Source organism: Saccoglossus kowalevskii, chromosome 15 (genome assembly GCF_978046115.1).
Source record: "Saccoglossus kowalevskii chromosome 15, keSacKowa6.1, whole genome shotgun sequence".
In the NCBI taxonomy this organism is placed as follows: Eukaryota; Metazoa; Hemichordata; class Enteropneusta; family Harrimaniidae; genus Saccoglossus; species Saccoglossus kowalevskii.
Window position 1 is genome coordinate 12,085,001 of NC_140655.1, and position 18,645 is coordinate 12,103,645.

Sequence of the window (18,645 nt, forward strand, 5' to 3'; positions counted from 1 at the left end):
AATTGACATCATTTTGATTTCCATAGAAATATGTCATGGTTTTATATACGCCATTCAATACCACCTAAAGGGGGCACTCTTCAATATGTACGAATAAAAGCCAGCAGTATAACAGATCAACTATAGATGGCGCTGTTGTCCAAATTTCATGAATAGTGATTACATTCTTTTTGATTTGTTTTTTTTAGAAATTTTATGGTAAACCAGATAGTAAGGTACCATATTTACTCTATTAGAAGAACTTATGAATTGAAAATTGCATACATAGTAAAGTGATAGAGCTAGAGATAAAAGTCATTTACAAAACAGGGCTCCCTCTAGAAAAATAAATGTTTTAGTCATTTCCTAACCAAAACAATTTATTTTTCGCCAAAAATTTAGTTTTAGCTACTAGTTTTAGCCATTATTGATGACGGTGTCCAAATGACGTCAAATACACTTCGGGGTAACCCAAACCTACTTTGAAAAAGTCTGCACAATCGTTTCTGAAAATCTGCACATGCGCATATGGTAAGTCTGTACATGCACATTAACAACATTGCATAAATGAAACCCTATGGCTATGATGAAACTTCTGAAAGATTGTGACATTATTTCTTGGAATTATTTGAGCCAAATCGTTAGATTAGACCTGACCATTTTTGGAAGAAAAAAAGCTTTGAAAACATTTCCAAGTAAAGGCAATACAAATCTGACCCCTTAATTCTGAACACAGAAATATGTGATGGTGCCCTCTACGTAAATTCTTCCCTAAATGTATAATGAACAGCGCCATCTAGAGACAAACAAAGACTCCTCCCTATTTTAAGCTCTGAAACCAATGTTTTGTATATGCAAATTTGTTTGTCAACTTTGAATAGTTTTTGCTTTTTACTTGTTATTAAATCTGATTTACAACTTAGTTAACGTACTTAAGTCATAAAAGTGACCAGGTAATACAAAGAGGGCAGTCACACTCAAGTAAACAAGAAACTATTTATCAGTCCGGGCACACACACAGTCACATTTGAACCGGAAAATGATTGTCGGTCTTCCTAGTAAAAGACTGCAGTGTAAGTGTGCTCTCAGATGCAGTGTAACGTGCCGTACATGTCTGTGAACTTGCTTTCAAGATTCAAGTTGTTGAAACTTTAACAGCTCATCCAAAAACATAAAAACAAGGTAAGACGTTGATATACTATCTATTGGTTTGTTGTCTCTTAACTCTTATAACATTCTAGTCAAGTTTTGCAACAATTCACAAAGCAAGCCCTTTTTTCATAATTTTTCAACAAATTTGATCAAGACGGCTATGTAATGTAAAATTACATCAATTTGGCCCAAAATTAACAAAGAAACTATAGAAAGTTACGAAAAAATTATGGTGGGAAAAATGATATCAGTCAATACAACTGATGTGTTAACCTTGGACTAGAGCATGTATCTCAAACGAAATATGAGAAACAACGGTACCAGACAATATCAGACAAGTACTGTACATGTTTGTAAGTTGACAAAAGGTAATGCTGGACTACTGGGTAAAATTACAGTTGACAGAGTTTCTGATTATCTGAGAAGTTAATCAGCCAGACAGCAGCTCTTCAATAGAAGTATTCCATAATTACCCAATATAAATCTTCAAAGGTCAGTGTTCAAATCAAAGTTTTTCCCACACTACCCTTGGCTGTAAACTGAAACTTGACAACCACTGAATAAAAACTGAATGTCAAACTGTGGTAGTTTAAGACTGCTCTAAGTAACCTGACTGTTATAGAACGTTTAAAATTTGCACATATATTCCATGAACAACTAGTTTCTGCAGTCTGCACCTAATGGCTCTAAGCTGTTCAAACAGCATGCAAAGTTGTGCAAAGCGATTGCAAAGTTGGTTGATTTGCATGTTTATTTGAACTAAGCTGTTGTCATATCGCATCATGAAGTTATAAAGTAGAAAAATGAATGAAATCCAAGTGAAAGCTTCCTATATTAGCAAATGGATGGATGTACAAAACAAAGAAAAGTAATTCTAATTTAGTTATCAATGTCAAGCATAATTGGAATACAAGACTTATTAGAAATGACAATCTGAACTAACTATTCTCAAAACCATGTCACTTTACCATTAATTAAACCAATGACACAGTGTATATCAGACAAAAAATACTTTACCAATACCAATCAAATTTTTTTTTTCATTAAATTAAACAAAAATCACTATTCACTTTGTACCTTTTAATAGTATAGTATACAAATATTGAGAATTACTATCCCCTCGTGGCTGCTGTCGACAAAAACCTCAAAATACGCCAATGTGAAAATCAAAACTGACATCTCGAGACTATGAATAATCTTTTAATTCAGCAGACATAATGTCATTTGCTCTTACGTCACACAATGAATGTAATGATCGATATAAATATACCTTACACATTGAGAACAAGCAGCCTGTGGGCTGAGATAGCTGCGCTGTTAGCAATGCACATTTCAATTAAAGAATTCAGAATATCATGAAATGAACAAATCTGAGAGAGGTCCACCTGTAGGACATATTATATATCAAAGCAATCTGACTTGTGGTTTTTAACAAAAAGTCCAAAGTATCGCTTTTTACCAAAATGACAAAAATATTCATCAAAATTAGAGAATTGAAGATATCAACTCGAAATGAACAAAAATCTAAGAGAGGTCTAGCCGAGGTACATATACACCAAGTATCAAAGCAATCAAGCTTGTAGTTTTCAAAAAGCTGAAGAAGTAACAAGTTGACATGGACGATGACGGACAATCACTCATATGATAAGCTCTGCTTGACAAAGTCTACAGTGGAGTTACAAATAATTATAACTCAAGACACACTTCAAATAAGTTACAGATTTTATTCTTTCACAACCAGCTACACACTCATCACAGCATCCAAATAAAGCTAAACATGTTTCACAAGGAGATAAGTGAAGTCAGGGATTGCCTTCGTGTACGCCCCCCAAACATTATTTCTCATACTTTTTGAAGAAAGACCCTGACTGAAATGTCTGTGAGAACTGTCACACAGGGTATTTGTAGGTGTATAACATAATAAAATCAGACACAAATGTGTCCCTCTTCGTGCAGTGTTATTTGAAACTTCAAAACACAGGCAAGCATAAATCACTGAAGAAAAGAAAGGTATTAGGTTTATTCCTACTTTTGACATGAAGGATATTCAAAATTAATGAAGCAGTCACTTGGTAACATTATCACAGGGTACAATGAACAACCTCAATGGGGTTCAATCAAGATATATATTGAAGTTCAAACAGGGGACAATGTCAAAGAGAGTATGATATAGACATCATTCGTCAGGCAATTTATGGGGTAGTTGTCGCAGATGGTTCTAAAATTTCGTATTTACCATGAACAAACCGTGCGCCGGGTGAAGATAAAAGCTAGGATATATCTACTGCACATTTCAGACATCTCCAGTTACCAGCTATCAAACGTTAATACGACAATTGATCCCCCTATGCCTTATGCAAGTGACAAGCTATATTTGGAAATATGACATCACACCCAGAATTGTAAAACGTTTGTTGCATTTCAGATTCATTTGGGTTGGTTAATTTCATCATACACAAGCGAGCATTAGACGCAGACTCAGGATGCAGACACAATGAGAACGTGAAATTGTATAAAAGCGGTTTAAGGGTATCGATAACGACCGTGACTCTGTGAGTATGCAGCCATACACAACACATCATGAATACATATTACAGAGCAACAATTACTGTACAGTTTTTTTTTTTCATAATTTTTCAGTATTTTGTGAAGATTACCTAGATCTTATTTTAACTTGTGTATGAAAAACAGCAGAACAGATAATGACAAATGTGTTTATTTTATAAAAGCAATAGTGAGTAACAATGCAGCTAAACAGATTAGGGTACCGTTCCACTCATGTTCAAGTGTGTCACTTAAAAGTGAAGTTTACATTGTGAAATTGCAGGTTCAATTACGGTATCAACTGTTTGATTTAACCCTGTAACAAATAGTGCCAAAATAACCATAAATAACCTAATCTACATGTTGGAGAGTTATTATTTTTTGAAAATTAGTGAACAGTAATTAGTGAAGTTAGTTTCAACACTAAGATTTGCTGCCAACATTTTGCACAATTTAAAGTCATTTTCTACAACTTCGTTCTTGATTTTACTATCGGCTACACAGTTCATAATAAACATTTTGGGATAAAAAGAAATATGGGGAAAAAAATCGTGTAGGTTATTTTTTTTATGAAAGATAAAAATAAAAAATGTTTAAGGGTCAAAAACTACTTTTTACTTTTTTTTTAATCTGTTTTTCTAAAAGTACTAAAAGGACTGTTTATTATTGTTCATACACCCACAGACTAATTCTGTGCTGTAACATTCTGTCTGAGTAGAGTTCTTATGAGAGAGAGTTATTCATAAAACCTTGACATTGAAAACAGACAGTCTGATGAAACAAACTGTAACTAATTTAAGTTTAACTCGTGAAGTTCAAAGTCCCCTGAAAAATGACATCCTACGAACTCAAAAGCAGTTGACATGAGTTGACAAAATTGTTAGTAGCGGGTAAATGTCTCAATTCTATTGCCGGACATGCTTGATTAAAAAAAGCAAACATACGTAATATTCAAAGCATGCAATTACCTTGGTGAAAGAAAAGAAACACAGACTTTAAAAACATGTTTGGCATGAGGGTACAGTTCGACAACTGGCCCTTATGTAATTAAGGGACAATAGGGAACAGTGGCAAGACTAGACATACTAGACATATCCACTTCAGACAAATGTAAGTCCAACACAAAAGTAACTAAGTAAATTTGGTTATGGTAACTGTTATTTAAACCAGTTTGTTTTATACTTTGTTGAAAGGTGGATCTAATTGAAGACTTTGTTACAAGTTAATAGCTTGTGACGCTATTAGTGATTAAGACAGGTCGTGCACAAAACCAGTTACAGATGCAGACTGAGGTAATGTTCTTTAATTCTCTTTCCTTAGAAGAGAGTGCCTATATTGTCATATTGCAGTGTTTGAAATCTTAGTGTGAATACAACGCAAATACATTAAGGAGGTATTGATGGAGACACAAAATCCTGGAAAGTGTGTTAGAAGCAATTGCTGATAGACTTGCATCTCGTAAAGTAAATGCATCCATCGATATGTACGATATGTACGTGTAAAGCTTGAATGTAATCAGTCCCAGTTGAGATATAGAGCCAAATAGATCAACGAACGGACAGACCGACGGACGCACAAGACACACATGTTTCAAATTCGACTCGGATCTCTAGGAAATTGTGATTGACAGCTGTGTTATTATAGTGAAACATTCTAGTGTGAGTAGGAGATGTGGGACAGAAAGAAAGAATTACTTTCTTAATTCACTCGCTACTCATTTTATCTTGCTACTCAGTATTATTTCAAAAGTCATTTGTACGTCTTCCTACTGGCATTCCCACCAGTTTGAACTTTGAATAAAAAACTCAAAACACTGGAGATAAACATACTATAACACAATAAGTTGATGATATGTTACCATGGTAACAACACTTGGCCAATCAATCTTCCTATGCTTTCCTTTCACACTATCACAAAGCATGCTAATTGGATAGGAAAAGAATATACTATTATGTTTATAGGGGTGGCAACTAGATGCGTACAGGTGGGTAGGTAGGGTTGAAGTTGGTTGTATTTTGCCAAGCAACTGATCTAGACCAAATTAGGTGCTGGTGCTGTTTCCATGCTGACTGAGAATAGGTGGTCATTTTGAAAAATCAAAAGCTTTCAACTTGAAAATTTCTTTGTTCAGATATTCAGTAAGTAAATTACCAGAGAAATTATACATGAAAACATATTGAAAAGAAAAATAATGAAATTCAAAAGATAATAAAATTTAAAACTTGCCTGTTACATTTATCACCATTGGTATTCCCTTATACTAATCCTACGATTAAATTCATAACGCTGGAGACATATTTCATTTATTGACTCAATATGCATTGATAAACTATTAACTCCCTCAATCATAGTAATCTTATTAAACTTTCAAAATCCTCCAAGAAAATAATTAGAAAATAGATGATTTTGATGAGAAAACAACAGCACGATTCGCTCTCGTCAAGTTAGGAGTAATCTCAGATTATCAAAAGATCAAAATATTGCAGAAGTTGAAATTAAAAATTAATGTAGATTGTTTTATGTTTTATGACTGTCCGTGAAGTGTACTCGTCTCTCAAACACAAATGCATATTTCACAGGTGATTACAAAATTGATAATCCAATTATTGAAACTAATATTCAGGTTTAAAACAATATTACCCCAGATGTTTCCAACTGTTTTCTCTGCTTTGCTACAAATTTTTTTGTTTGGTATTCTCTGTTCAGTAGCAAAATGGAGAAAACAGACAGAGGCAGCTGGGTTATCACAATATCTAATAAAGCCAGAAAAATAAACACAGCCAGCAATCAAGAGTGCACAAATATTAATAAATATGGAGTTTTATAATTAAATATCGATAATTTGTTTTTTTTGAAATGACCGATAATTTGAGACAATCCGCCCTCAACAAGTATTCAAAATCTGTTGACTAGTTTTATCTTTGCCATTTGATAGTGTCAAATTTCAATGATACGTACTAGGGCATGAAAATGTCCCGACTCAGAGACCCCAATACATAATATGAATTATTATGTAGACTACACAGCATGCATTGTGTGCTTCAGTCAAGTAGAGTACGTTTCACATCAACCGTGAAATTACACCACCCACCCTTTATTTTGATGGGACCTACGTTTGTAGAATTATTTTGTAGTCATCTTTGAAGCATCAGGGAAAACACTTCTGGGGCTTGAACAAAAGTTGGACAGATAACAAATCATAATTAGAATTCACATACAAATAATACTTTGTTTTGTTTTTTTCAAAATAGAGGGCAGTATACCAAACTAAACCGACTTACCATTTCCATATTGTCTTGCTGGCTGAGAACTAGAATAATTTTCACTATTACAAAAATTTGTATATGTAATTAATTATAATATTAAGTTTGTCCAAATATAATTATCTTGTAACTAATTGGATTTTGGAGCAAAAACAAAATTTAAAGAAACTGTTGGTTATAAATAAGGTATGGCAGGAATTTTTTCAGTTTTAATAATTTTTATAATCTATGGTGATGACATCTCATATTTGGATCTCTAATATCATAAAGGGTATAAATAGCATATATTTATCATCTTAGTTTTTGATAAGATTAAACAATTAAATAACTTATTGTTTTTCTCATTTGTCTTTTTTTCTGTTAGTAGCACATGCTTTAAATTACACATGTTTTATAATTGAAATAAGCAAAACTTAAATATTCAGTATACAACAAATTCAAGTTTTTGTTAACTATCTTCAAAAATTAAACTTGCACGTCCATTGGACAAGTTGGTGAATAAAAGTACCTGTCCTAATTGATGATGTACATGTCCCTGGCAAAATGAATTAAGAAATATTATTTGAAATAAAATTTGTAAAACTTTTACAAACTCTGAAAGCAACGTTTTTTTTTTTACATAAGCAACTTGGGAGCACCAGCATTTGGTCAGTTAGTAATAACTATTATCTTTATTCACCTGACCACAGAGACAGGCAATTTGTACATTTACCTGTCCCAGGTAAAATCTGCCTGTCTGGGACATATTCTCAAGCCTCGAGTTCAACTCTTGCATAAACTGTCATTTAGATATTTCACAAACTCTTTCATTGACCTCATTGCTGACCTTTTACTAGAAATCTTCAGTTTCTATTCAATTTTCAGAAAATGTGATGATATTCAGCACCATGGCAACCATTCTATCAGTCCAAAAATTATGAAAGTAATTTTGAAAAATATCTTTATAGAATATTTGGTGGAAAAATTTATAACAAATTAATGATAGTCTGTGAGAATGAAAAATGAAAAAAGAATGTTAAAAATAGAGCAGTATGCCACTTGATATAGTTCAATAGGAAACGTTCACTTGTCCCACTTTTCAATAGTTTCAACAAAATAGAAGTAGTTTTCTCTTAATGAATGAAAACATGTGACCCTATATGACCTTTAACCTTTGCACAATACCTGCTGTGGTAGTGGCAAATTGTGATTTCTCTCTAGGGAGATTAAAAACAAACCTGGGTAGCATCTTTGTTGAATCAAGACCACTTAAGTTGTTGGTGATTATAATTATCAGTTGAGGTATCAATGCTTTAGAAATTATGTGGGGAGGGGGGGGGGCTGTATAAAATAGACATTTGTGGTGAAAGTGAGGCCATTACTTTAATGTGGTGTCAATTTGTGCCTAGTTAAGGAGTCTACACTGTTTATCCTCTGCTGTTAATAAAATGAATAGAAGATATGTGAAACACAAGTGATGTTTTGCCAGCATGCCGTTCTCACGCAACATGGCTACGTAGAGTGAAATTAAGGTTTAAAACCTCGTCTCAGCCTAGATGAAGATAACGATCTTGATTATTTTTATAAATTTACAAAATTGGGATTATTAGCTGCACTGTGTAAGGTATCAGATCAATTCTGATGGTTTAAGATCTATGACTGTATTTATGGTAAGAACACATGTTTTTGTAATAATCAACTACATTTTAGAAATTCACAATATTTGTCTTTTTATATTCCCTCCTTTTGTGGATTGGCAGCAAATTATCCATCTTCTTTTCACAACTACCATATTTTACTGATATAAATGTTTGCGGTTTCAGAATTTTCAGGCACTGTGAAGACAAAATGTTGTGAACGTCACTGACACTGTATTGTATCACGCAACATGGCTACGTAGAGTGGAATTAAGGTTTAAAACCTAGTCTCAGCCTAGATGAAGATAACGATCTTGATTATTTTTATAAATTTACAAAATTGGGATTATTAGCTGCACTGTGTAAGGTATCAGATCAATTCTGATGGTTTAAGATCTATGACTGTATTTATGGTAAGAACACATGTTTTTGTAATGATCAACTACATTTTAGAAATTCACAATATTTGTCTTTTTATATTCCCTCCTTTTGTGGATTGGCAGCAAATTATCCATCTTCTTTTCACAACTACCATATTTTACTGATATAAATGTTTGCGGTTTCAGAATTTTCAGGCACTGTGAAGACAAAATGTTGTGAACGTCACTGACACTGTATTGTACAACACCAGAAATTTTTTTTAATGCAAACAAATTTTGTGATTTTTACTGACTCTCACTGTCTTTGAAGTGTTTCACAGTACATGTATATCAAAATGACAATTTTTTTTTTTAGTGACAGGAAATTTTGTTAATTTTCTGTAAAATCATGCAAATATTATCGAACAAATTTTGAGTTGAAGGTTGCACTATAAAATGTATGTAGGGAATGTGGAGATTAAAGCATGCATACTTACACATGAGTTTAAATATGGAATGTTAAATTTCACTGCTTGCATTTTGGCAATTTGAAGGTGTCTGCAGTGAGTGAATATTACAAAAATCATCATAATGAAGTCAAAAATCCAAGTCCAAGAGTAGAATTTTGAATTTCTGGAATTACCGTTTTTTTTCAGACCTTTTCAAAACCTAACTGAAATGTATCTCAAATTTAATACCCTTTGGGTTAAGATCTTTTTAGGTATTTAAGACTTACGTGGGAATCTTACTGCAGAAGCCATTGGAATTTTTCATCGACTTGAATTTCAGAATTATAATCACTAACACCAATAACAAATATAGTCACTATCGTGATGAAAATTTGAATAATGCATTAATTTTTTGAGATATTGATTTAAAAAATTACAATGAGCTCTCATTGATGAAACGATTCATAATCAGTGGATGCTGTGAGAATAGCACACACTGTAGATATGGATAAAGAAAATTATGCTAAATTGCATGGTAAACTTTTAACAATATCTGTCACACGAATTGAGAAATATTAAAATTACGATTGTGGTATTTAGAAATTGCAAACGAGGCAAAAAATTATTTACGAATCTAGCTATTATAAAAAAATCATGTGCCAATTAAATATGGGGTAGTTGACAATCAATAAGTACATAATGCTGAACAAGATCTCTCACGCTATTTATGCTTTGCAGCGCAGGTGTGGTACACTGTGCATGAGAAATACTATTTATTTGTAAGATTGAAAAGGAAAGAGTAGGTAAAACACAACATATTTTACATTTGTGTTTTGGAAAATCTGTTGATGTTTGGAAACAAGTAATTCTTTATGTGTTTATGTTATAAATTATTTACAATTCCATCAATTTATAATTACATATTATTGTACATGTATATTACTGATCAAATATAAATGACAACGATCAATAAATGTTTCACCACAAAATCTCCCGGATGTTCATATTTTAAACTATGTATTGGATTTTAAATATGTGAAAGCATTTTTTGGAGAAATTATTGGACATGCACGTATATTGTAGATATAAACCTTTTTACAACCAGACTTTCTCACCCAAATTATTCTGCACTTTTTCTTGTATTCTTCTATATTTCTGGAAAGGAACCCTAATTTTGGAGCCAACAGACAAAATTTGAGTAAATTTTCTGCTTTTACTCAACAAATTTTGCTATTTTTATCCCAATCCTCGGATGGAAGCACGGACTATAAACAGGATTATTTGTGATGAAAAGAGGGATGAAAAGGATAACTCAATGAGTATAAAACACTGATTATATTTCCAAATACTTACAGATTTAAAACAAAGTCTGATGGTATTCTTAGTAAAGAACCTCAGTAAAAGCATTATTTTTATTATTTTAACATTTTACTAAAACATAAAGTTTGCAGTTATTATTATGAATTATTCAACTGAGAAGATATTAATACCATATTTCATTATCTTGACAAAGACGGTATTTGACCCCAATTTTATTTCTCCCATACAAATTTTCTTTTACTGTTTTTTTTTTTTTACAAATAGTTTGTTTTTTTAATAAATGGTTGGGAGGAATTAGTAACTAGGAATTAGGAAAAGTACCAATTTCTCTATGTTTAATAAATAGGCGAAGGTTTGCCATCAAAAGCAGTTCTGACTGATTAATATTATTTTAGAATTTTGCGTGGATGTTAAGAATTTTCTGTTGATGTTAAGATGTTAGCAGAAATTTATACAAACTAGTGATCATTGACTATGTTTATTTTAACTCAATTACAGATTTAATTAATACACAAGTAAAATGTTACAATTTTATACTAAACAATTTATGTCATTAAAAACAAAATTTATCAAAGTATATCATTGTGCTGCCCAAATCTGTCACATTGTGCTGCCCAAATCTGTCACATTGTGCTGCCCAAATCTGTCACATGGTGATGCAAAGATGCCACACTGATCTACCAAAATTGTACATGTCTCTCTCTGCTGAAAATATGGGCGAAATATTCTTAGTTTCACAAATATTTTTAAATTCATAAACAATGTGAGCAGAATATTACTAAAAGATAAAATAAAAGCATTAAATTCAAAACATAGCATTATCATAAAACTGCTGTCTACACTTAGAGATGTTTTATTGACAAGCTGAAGCCCATTAATGGAACACATGGCCAATGAAAGTGGACCCTTTAACTTAACGATAATTACCAATGCAATGAAAAGGCTCTAACTCAGTCAATGGTTTAATCAGCATTGAAATTGGAAAGTTTACCATCACATCCTGCCATTGAAATCTCAACTGAATGACTGAATAAATATGGCCTAAGAAAGAGGTCTTGAGAAAACAAAGCAGGTATTTTTGTTTCCTGTTGAGGGGAAATTGGATTTTAATGTTAGACATGTAATTGGGAAAAGACGGCAGCTAACTGCCTCAACACATCCCATACATGTATGGCTTACCAAAAATATTTTTTGGAAAAACTATAGTTAGTAAGTTTGTAAGGTCCAGATAAAAAAAAGTATTCATGTTTCTGATCTTTGTTTGGAAATTAAAAATGTGCATGTCATGTCACAGCTTCCTTTCTCAGGTTTTTGACAGACATTTAGAAAACACTAATGAAAAAAAAAATATTTTTCTGACCCACAATGTAGACACAGTATTACATGTATTGTACTGTATCGTATTGTATTGTAAAACAGAGAAGATTAAATGCTGACTGCGAGAAATTTAGAAATTTTTCTCACATGTCAAGGAAGTGAAATTTACACTACTTAATTTTGTTATTTTCCCAGACTCCGGAAAATTAGTTTCTAGCAAATTTAAAGCTGTACAAGTACATTGCGTTAATACTTTGAGTTTAGTGTCAATGTTATTGTTGGTATATACCTTCAGGTTATTATAAACAGAGTGGGCTTTATTAAACCGTTTGGACATCATGCAGGATGAGTGGGGGATGGCCATTTTGAACATCAAGACTGTAATGTATACCATCCTATTATTTTTTGGTAAATTGTGTTTGACACAGTTTTATCAGCACTATTTAATCACCATCATTTTTTGCATCTTGCCTGATTTTATGTGTTTTTTAATTTGTTTCTATAATTTTGAACTAAATAGACATAATTTCCTATTATCTACAGATCTTGATCGAAATGTTGAAAATAATATGAAAAAAATGTGGGTTTTTATTTTGTGAAAGAAGACAAAAGATGACTTCGGTCCTCCAAAGATCGTTTTCATGAGATTGTCCCTAAATAGATCAACATTTCAGGATTTACATTATATTAAATTATTCTTCTCTTAAAGTACAACTAAAATCTGTTTTTAATAGTTTTGGGCAAACTTTTCTGTTGGCTGTACATATATACATTATATATATATAAGTCTCACACAAAAACATAATTTCTTGAAAATAAGCTTGCAATACCAAAGTGTTGGAGCAAACATGTGTTACAACAATATAGGAGTCTATACATCAAAATCTGTACAGCACATGTTTTCATTGTGTATAACCAACATGTACCCGCCATCACAGGGGGCGACCTTTGCGCAGATTAAAGACATGTTTCATCTACCCTGGCAACCATCCAAAGGATGTGATTGGCTACATCTGGAATGTACACTGAATACTGATACTGATCCCCATCAATGCAATGCTGATCAATGATCAGTAGACCTATGATGTTGGTGACGATTTGAAAATTTGACGACTCAGTGGCTCATTGTAAACCCATGGTAGGAAAACAAAACTTTTCCATTATCTCGTATCCATAAAATCAGTTGTCCTGATGTTAACATATTTGATATATTCTCTCATTTACTGCCATGCTTTTGTCAGAATTATAATTTTTTTTACAAATACGTAAAGGTTTGTAATCAAATGATGAAGGAGAGAGTACAACTATCTACTTATATATATTTTTAGAAACATTGTCGATGACTCAATGGTTTGTTTGATGCATAAACGAGAATAAAATATCCCATTATGTATTTGTTTGAAGTGCATATTCGTATTGTAATTTGACCACATCAAAATAATTAAAAAAATACAGAAAACTGTTGAAATTTCACACGAATTCTGATGGGAAGAGTTCTCTATTCATGAATAGGATAAACAGAGATGTTATAAAAATACTACTTCACACTCCAATGGCATGTAATACAATTCCCATGTTGAGGATAATGTTGTAAAAGAAAATAAATCTACTGTGTTTATACAAATGAGTCAACTTATAATAGTAATTGAACACTGTCAGGGCTATGTATAAATTACGTCAATAAAAAAAACTTTCCAGGGAGCAAAATTACAGGATACAGAGGGTTTTTTTACTCAAGGTTTTCATCTCGACAGAATAGCAGTGCTTGAACTTCTCATTCAAAAGGTAAAAATTTGTAAAAACAAATTTTAGAGATTTTTTTTGATGACTGTAAATCTCTTTAAATTTTGCAAAAGATAAATGTTATGATGCAAGGAGATAATCACAGCATTTTGTAACAGTGAGCTATCACTTTGGATAATTAAGATGTGAAGTCACAGTGACTTTTGTGAAGATTAATTTTCATAATAGCAGCAAAAACATAACATTTCGAGCGTTTTGGTGGCACATCTAGGCCACATTTCTTACATAAAATAGATTTATAGCTTCCTTGAATTTAATGGTATTCCTTGAATGATACGGATCTCATGTAATGTATGCACGTACATGTAAAATACATTGTTTACTAAAAATTCAACCAATCCCTCTATGATGACTATCACTTTTAAAATTCGTTCTTAGAATTCCAATTTACAAATTCAGAAATGGTGGTGTGACATCATATAGGGTATAAATTAATACTATAGAGTTAGTTCAATGTCATTCAACCAGCAAACACTTCAATTTGAAAAAGTGGCAGTCACAAATATGACATCACCTTCAGAGGTGATTCAAAGCATGTACATGTACATATAATATCAGTGGGGGACCACAAAGCAATCACAATTATATATTTGAATTTAAATTAATGTTGAAAGCAGGTATTTACAAATATTTATAAATGTATTTATAAACAATAAAAGGAATACACTGTAGTATAATTTTATCTTAAACATTTTTTGCCTGTGAGCATCCTGAATCGCATGTACGCACAATCTTATTTGTTTGTTTGTTTGTTTGTTCTGATACAAGTTTTCATTACTTTCTGATAAAAAGCAAATTCACAGATTATGGAATAAATTTTATTTTTAGATTTTATTTTTTAAGGATGCGAACAACGCACGCAATAGCTGCTTTGAAATTCAATGTAATATTTAAAAATAGAAATGACGTACATAGTCAAAAACAAAATTTTTACATATTTTTTTTTACTGAATATATCACATGTGTCTAATTCTGCATCTGTCAATGTCAAGTTGTTATTACTGTGCGAGTTAGAGAGAATTACTTGTTCCAGGAGATGTTACGATTGACGCCCTAAGACATCAATCACGTACTTAAAACGGGACTATTGGACAATCAATTCACACTGAGCAAGACCAAAATCAACTTTTGTCACCTTTACCAAATAGAACTCAGTCTTATGTTTTTTCATAAATCTTGATTAAGAACTCCAGTCAACAGACAATGATGTCTATTTGGTTCAAAATAAAAAAAAATATCAAAAAATACACATTTAAAAAAATGTTTCACCAAAAACTTGGCAGGAAAAATATATGTGAATTAAACTTTCCAAAATAAATTGGAATGTCATTTCAATACGTACTATTGTTTTCTCATTTTATATATATCTATCTTTATTTTGCTTTATAGACCTGAGAAATCATGGCCAAGATGAAAGACTTGTCACCAGATGTAAGATGGGTGTTAGGCATATACGTATTGTATAGCATACATATAGCTCGTATTAACGCATGTCCACAAGACTGCACGTGTGATATGAGCAGCTCTGTGAAACTCATCAATTGTAGCAGTGTTGGGTTGCAGAGCGTACCAACACAAAGCATTCCCGGCAGCGCAAAGACGTTCGATCTCTCAGATAACAATATTACACAAATATTAGAAAATGAGCTCCCAAGTCGCATCGAAACGCTCGACTGCAGCCAGAATGAAATCATACTTGTTGAGGAGCATGCTCTGGAAGATCTTATTGATTTACACCACCTGGATTTTAGCAAAAATAAAATTGAAGTCGTAAAAACAAGTCTGTTCCTAAATAACGTCAACATGGAAATCCTGGATTTGAGCGACAATGAAATTGTTGACCTTCCATTGAGGATTTTCTCAACGCCAATACGACTTGTACAATTAAACCTACGTGACAATAACATAATCGGCCTATTCGATTATCTATTTAGTATGCTTTCAATGTTGCAGGTCCTTGATCTTAGCATCAACAATGTAACGACTATTCCCGTCATGACTTTTAGTGGACTTATACAGCTGCAAGAATTGTACTTGCAGCATAATCGGGTGACCAATTTGTTAAACGAGGTTTTCATGGACCTTTCACAGCTACAACACCTGGATTTAAGTTTTAATGAAATTACCACTATAGAAGAGTTCGCATTTGATGGATTAGCTGAGCTTAAGGTATTAAACCTCAATGGCAACCAGATATCAAGGATAAGCCACTGCTTTCACAACACCAACAGCCTGGTTCCGGGACTAAAGAAGCTACAGCAGCTTCACGTTAACAGTAATCTGCTGCGTATGTTATCCAATAACACATTTGAGAACTTGGATAAATTAGAATTCCTGGATATCAGCGGGAATGGCTTATCGCAGCTAGAACAGTATTCATTCATTGGGGTAAAGACCCTAAGAACGCTGCTGCTGAGCCACAACAATCTGCACCTTTTGCCAAGTAAACTATTCGACGACCTCGAACAATTGGAGTATATAGAATTTGGGACGAGTGAACTGATGTCAATTGCGGATACGCTCAAGGAGGATGATAACAGCTCAGTCTGGTTTTCAGTCATACAACGAATGAAAGACGTGATATTGCCAGAGCATGGTAGAAGACAAACTGCCTCGGAAACAACTGGAATCCGATATTCCAAGTAGTTTCCTACTGCCAACAGTTCACACTGCACCACTGATGAACTTATTTGTGTATCGCATTTGATTGCTCTTTTCAATAAGCTAATTAACATTCATAAGCAATATAAAATTATGCAAGTGCTTATTAACCTTTTCACCACCAGAATTGTTCAGCACTGTTTTGTTTATGTTCTTCAATATTTCTGGAAAATGAACCCTAATTTTGGAGCCAACAGACACAATTGAGTCAATTTTAGGTTTTTACTCAAACAATTTGGCTATTTTTGTCCTAATCTTTGGAAGGAAAGTGCAGACTATAAACAGGACTATTTTGTGAGTTTGTGATAAAAAGAGGGAACTGGTGGTGAAAAGGTTAAAACATATGATGAAGCCATAAAATGTTGACACCAATTTGTTTAAAGGAAATTATTCCCTAAAAAAACCTTTAATCATTCATTGACCTTAAAATAAATATTAGTAAAATTATTTTATATATTTTTCTGTCTGAATATTGAAACTTTGAAATTTTATTTCAACAAAGACCAACTTTTTGTTGATGAAACGTGCCACAACCGACATAATATTACTTTTCAATTCAATATGGAATTTTCATTCATCTCACTGAAATGCATGTAAAGAAAGTGGAAATTATTTTGCACTACTATTTTATTGCTGGGATATTTCAGAGATGAAAGAATTGAATTCAAATTAAAGGGGTCAAAAAGGTCAAGATAGATATTATTTGGTTTTGATAACAATTACACACATGTAAAGAATGAATACATGGAAAGATGAGATGTTCATATAATAGGAATGACAGTGGGGAAAGCCAAAACTGTATCACTTTCATTCTCTATTACTTGTGTGTAAAATTTGAGTCTCTGCGTTTTTTTTTTTTATTTCTTTAGATGTCAGCATACAGAATATGAAAAGAACCAGTATGTCATATTTGTTTGAATAATAGTTCCGGACATGTAGTATCAGGATATAGCAAATTCTGTCTCTAAACTGTCTCCAGTTGTCCCTTTTTAATTTGGATGATTAAGGCAGAAATTTGGTCATAAATCACATGACAATGTTTATTATGTACAATAATGAAGCTGGTGTCTCATGAAAGAACATTATTTGGAAGTCACGTTTTTTGAGAAACGTGTTCTAATAGTTATTTTAGAACAGTACCATAAAACACAGTGTTAATGAAAATGCCCCATAGTACAATTTATTGCAAAATGAATAAATTTGGGGTATTTTCATTCATGAGTAGGCTTCTCCCTCAAATAACTTGTCATGCATGTGTATGTCATTATAGATTGTTGATGTACTATCGAATGATGCATGGAAGGGAAGAAGCATAAAAAAGACTTCAGACTTTGTCTGAACAGAAAAAATTAATAAGATCTATTGCAATAACGCTTGAAGGTTATCTGTATATTCCTACACTTTTTTTATTTTTATACATTACTGTAAAAACAACATTTGATAGAATTGAACCAATTCAGGATTTATTTTAAGTTATTTATTCGCATGTCAGTACTGAAACTGATGCATTTTTAATTTATGCGAAGAAGAGAAAAATTGAACACTGCATTATAAAAGTGACGCTTCTTACATGAAGAGGACAAGAGAGGTTTGATTTCTTTTATTTATATTCTAAATTCACTGCCATAATGTTTATTTCAATCCTTCTGATAAATGTGACTATTACAATCAAAACAAGTTTTTGATTGTTTGTATTGATCATTAAGAAAGTGTCAGCTAATCAGTATTAAAAGTGATATAACAATCATATATTTAGTTTTATTTCTTGTTAATAATGCAATTTTAACACCAGAATTAATGCTGAGAAAATTACTGGTTGTATCCACCAGCCAATGAGGGCGCTGTCTAGTTGTTAGATAAAAGTTCCCAGAACATTATAATGTGATGTCATTTGTTGACATTTTTGTCTATCTCCATGGTGATATGACTGACAAAACATGTAGTGTACAGATCAGCACTAGATTACAATCTAGTGTGACAACTTTATCCAAACATTGTTTCATTATTAAAACTGTATTTCATAAAACATTCAAGCAAAGAACAACTACATCTACAAATGTACATATTGGTAGTACGGTAACTACTGAATGAACGGCTTTCAAAAAAATGAAAATCAATCACAGCAATCCAAACACGTCTTAGAAAGAATTGCACATATGTATTTTTAAAACAAGATGGCCAT

General features: G+C 32.4%; 2 protein-coding genes across 3 annotated transcripts in view; one reads left to right on the plus strand and one right to left on the minus strand.

The window, feature by feature from the left end:
- The window catches only part of LOC100372940 (protein ELYS-like), an 83,375-nt gene that overhangs the window by 49,899 nt on the left and 14,831 nt on the right, over positions 1–18,645 (minus strand). The window lies entirely within an intron of this gene.
- Positions 991–18,210, plus strand: LOC146733952 (uncharacterized). 2 transcript variants are annotated; one of them, XM_085508293.1, is made up of 5 exons: positions 991–1,161; positions 3,557–3,683; positions 4,869–4,967; positions 8,741–8,967; positions 15,192–18,210. In XM_085508293.1, exon 5 carries the CDS (start codon positions 15,204–15,206, stop codon positions 16,446–16,448), a length of 1,245 nt encoding a protein of 414 aa, XP_085364419.1. In that variant the 5' UTR covers positions 991–1,161; positions 3,557–3,683; positions 4,869–4,967; positions 8,741–8,967; positions 15,192–15,203; the 3' UTR covers positions 16,449–18,210. The 2 variants fall into 2 exon arrangements, with proteins under 2 accessions (XP_085364419.1, XP_085364421.1); XM_085508295.1 differs by lacking the exons at positions 991–1,161; positions 3,557–3,683; positions 4,869–4,967; positions 8,741–8,967 and adding an exon at positions 13,072–13,137.

What these genes read in the sequence shown, in the direction of transcription:
- LOC146733952 (XM_085508293.1), top strand. Translation starts at nt 15,204, where the DNA reads ATGGCCAAGATGAAAGACTTGTCACCAGATGTAAGATGGGTGTTAGGC.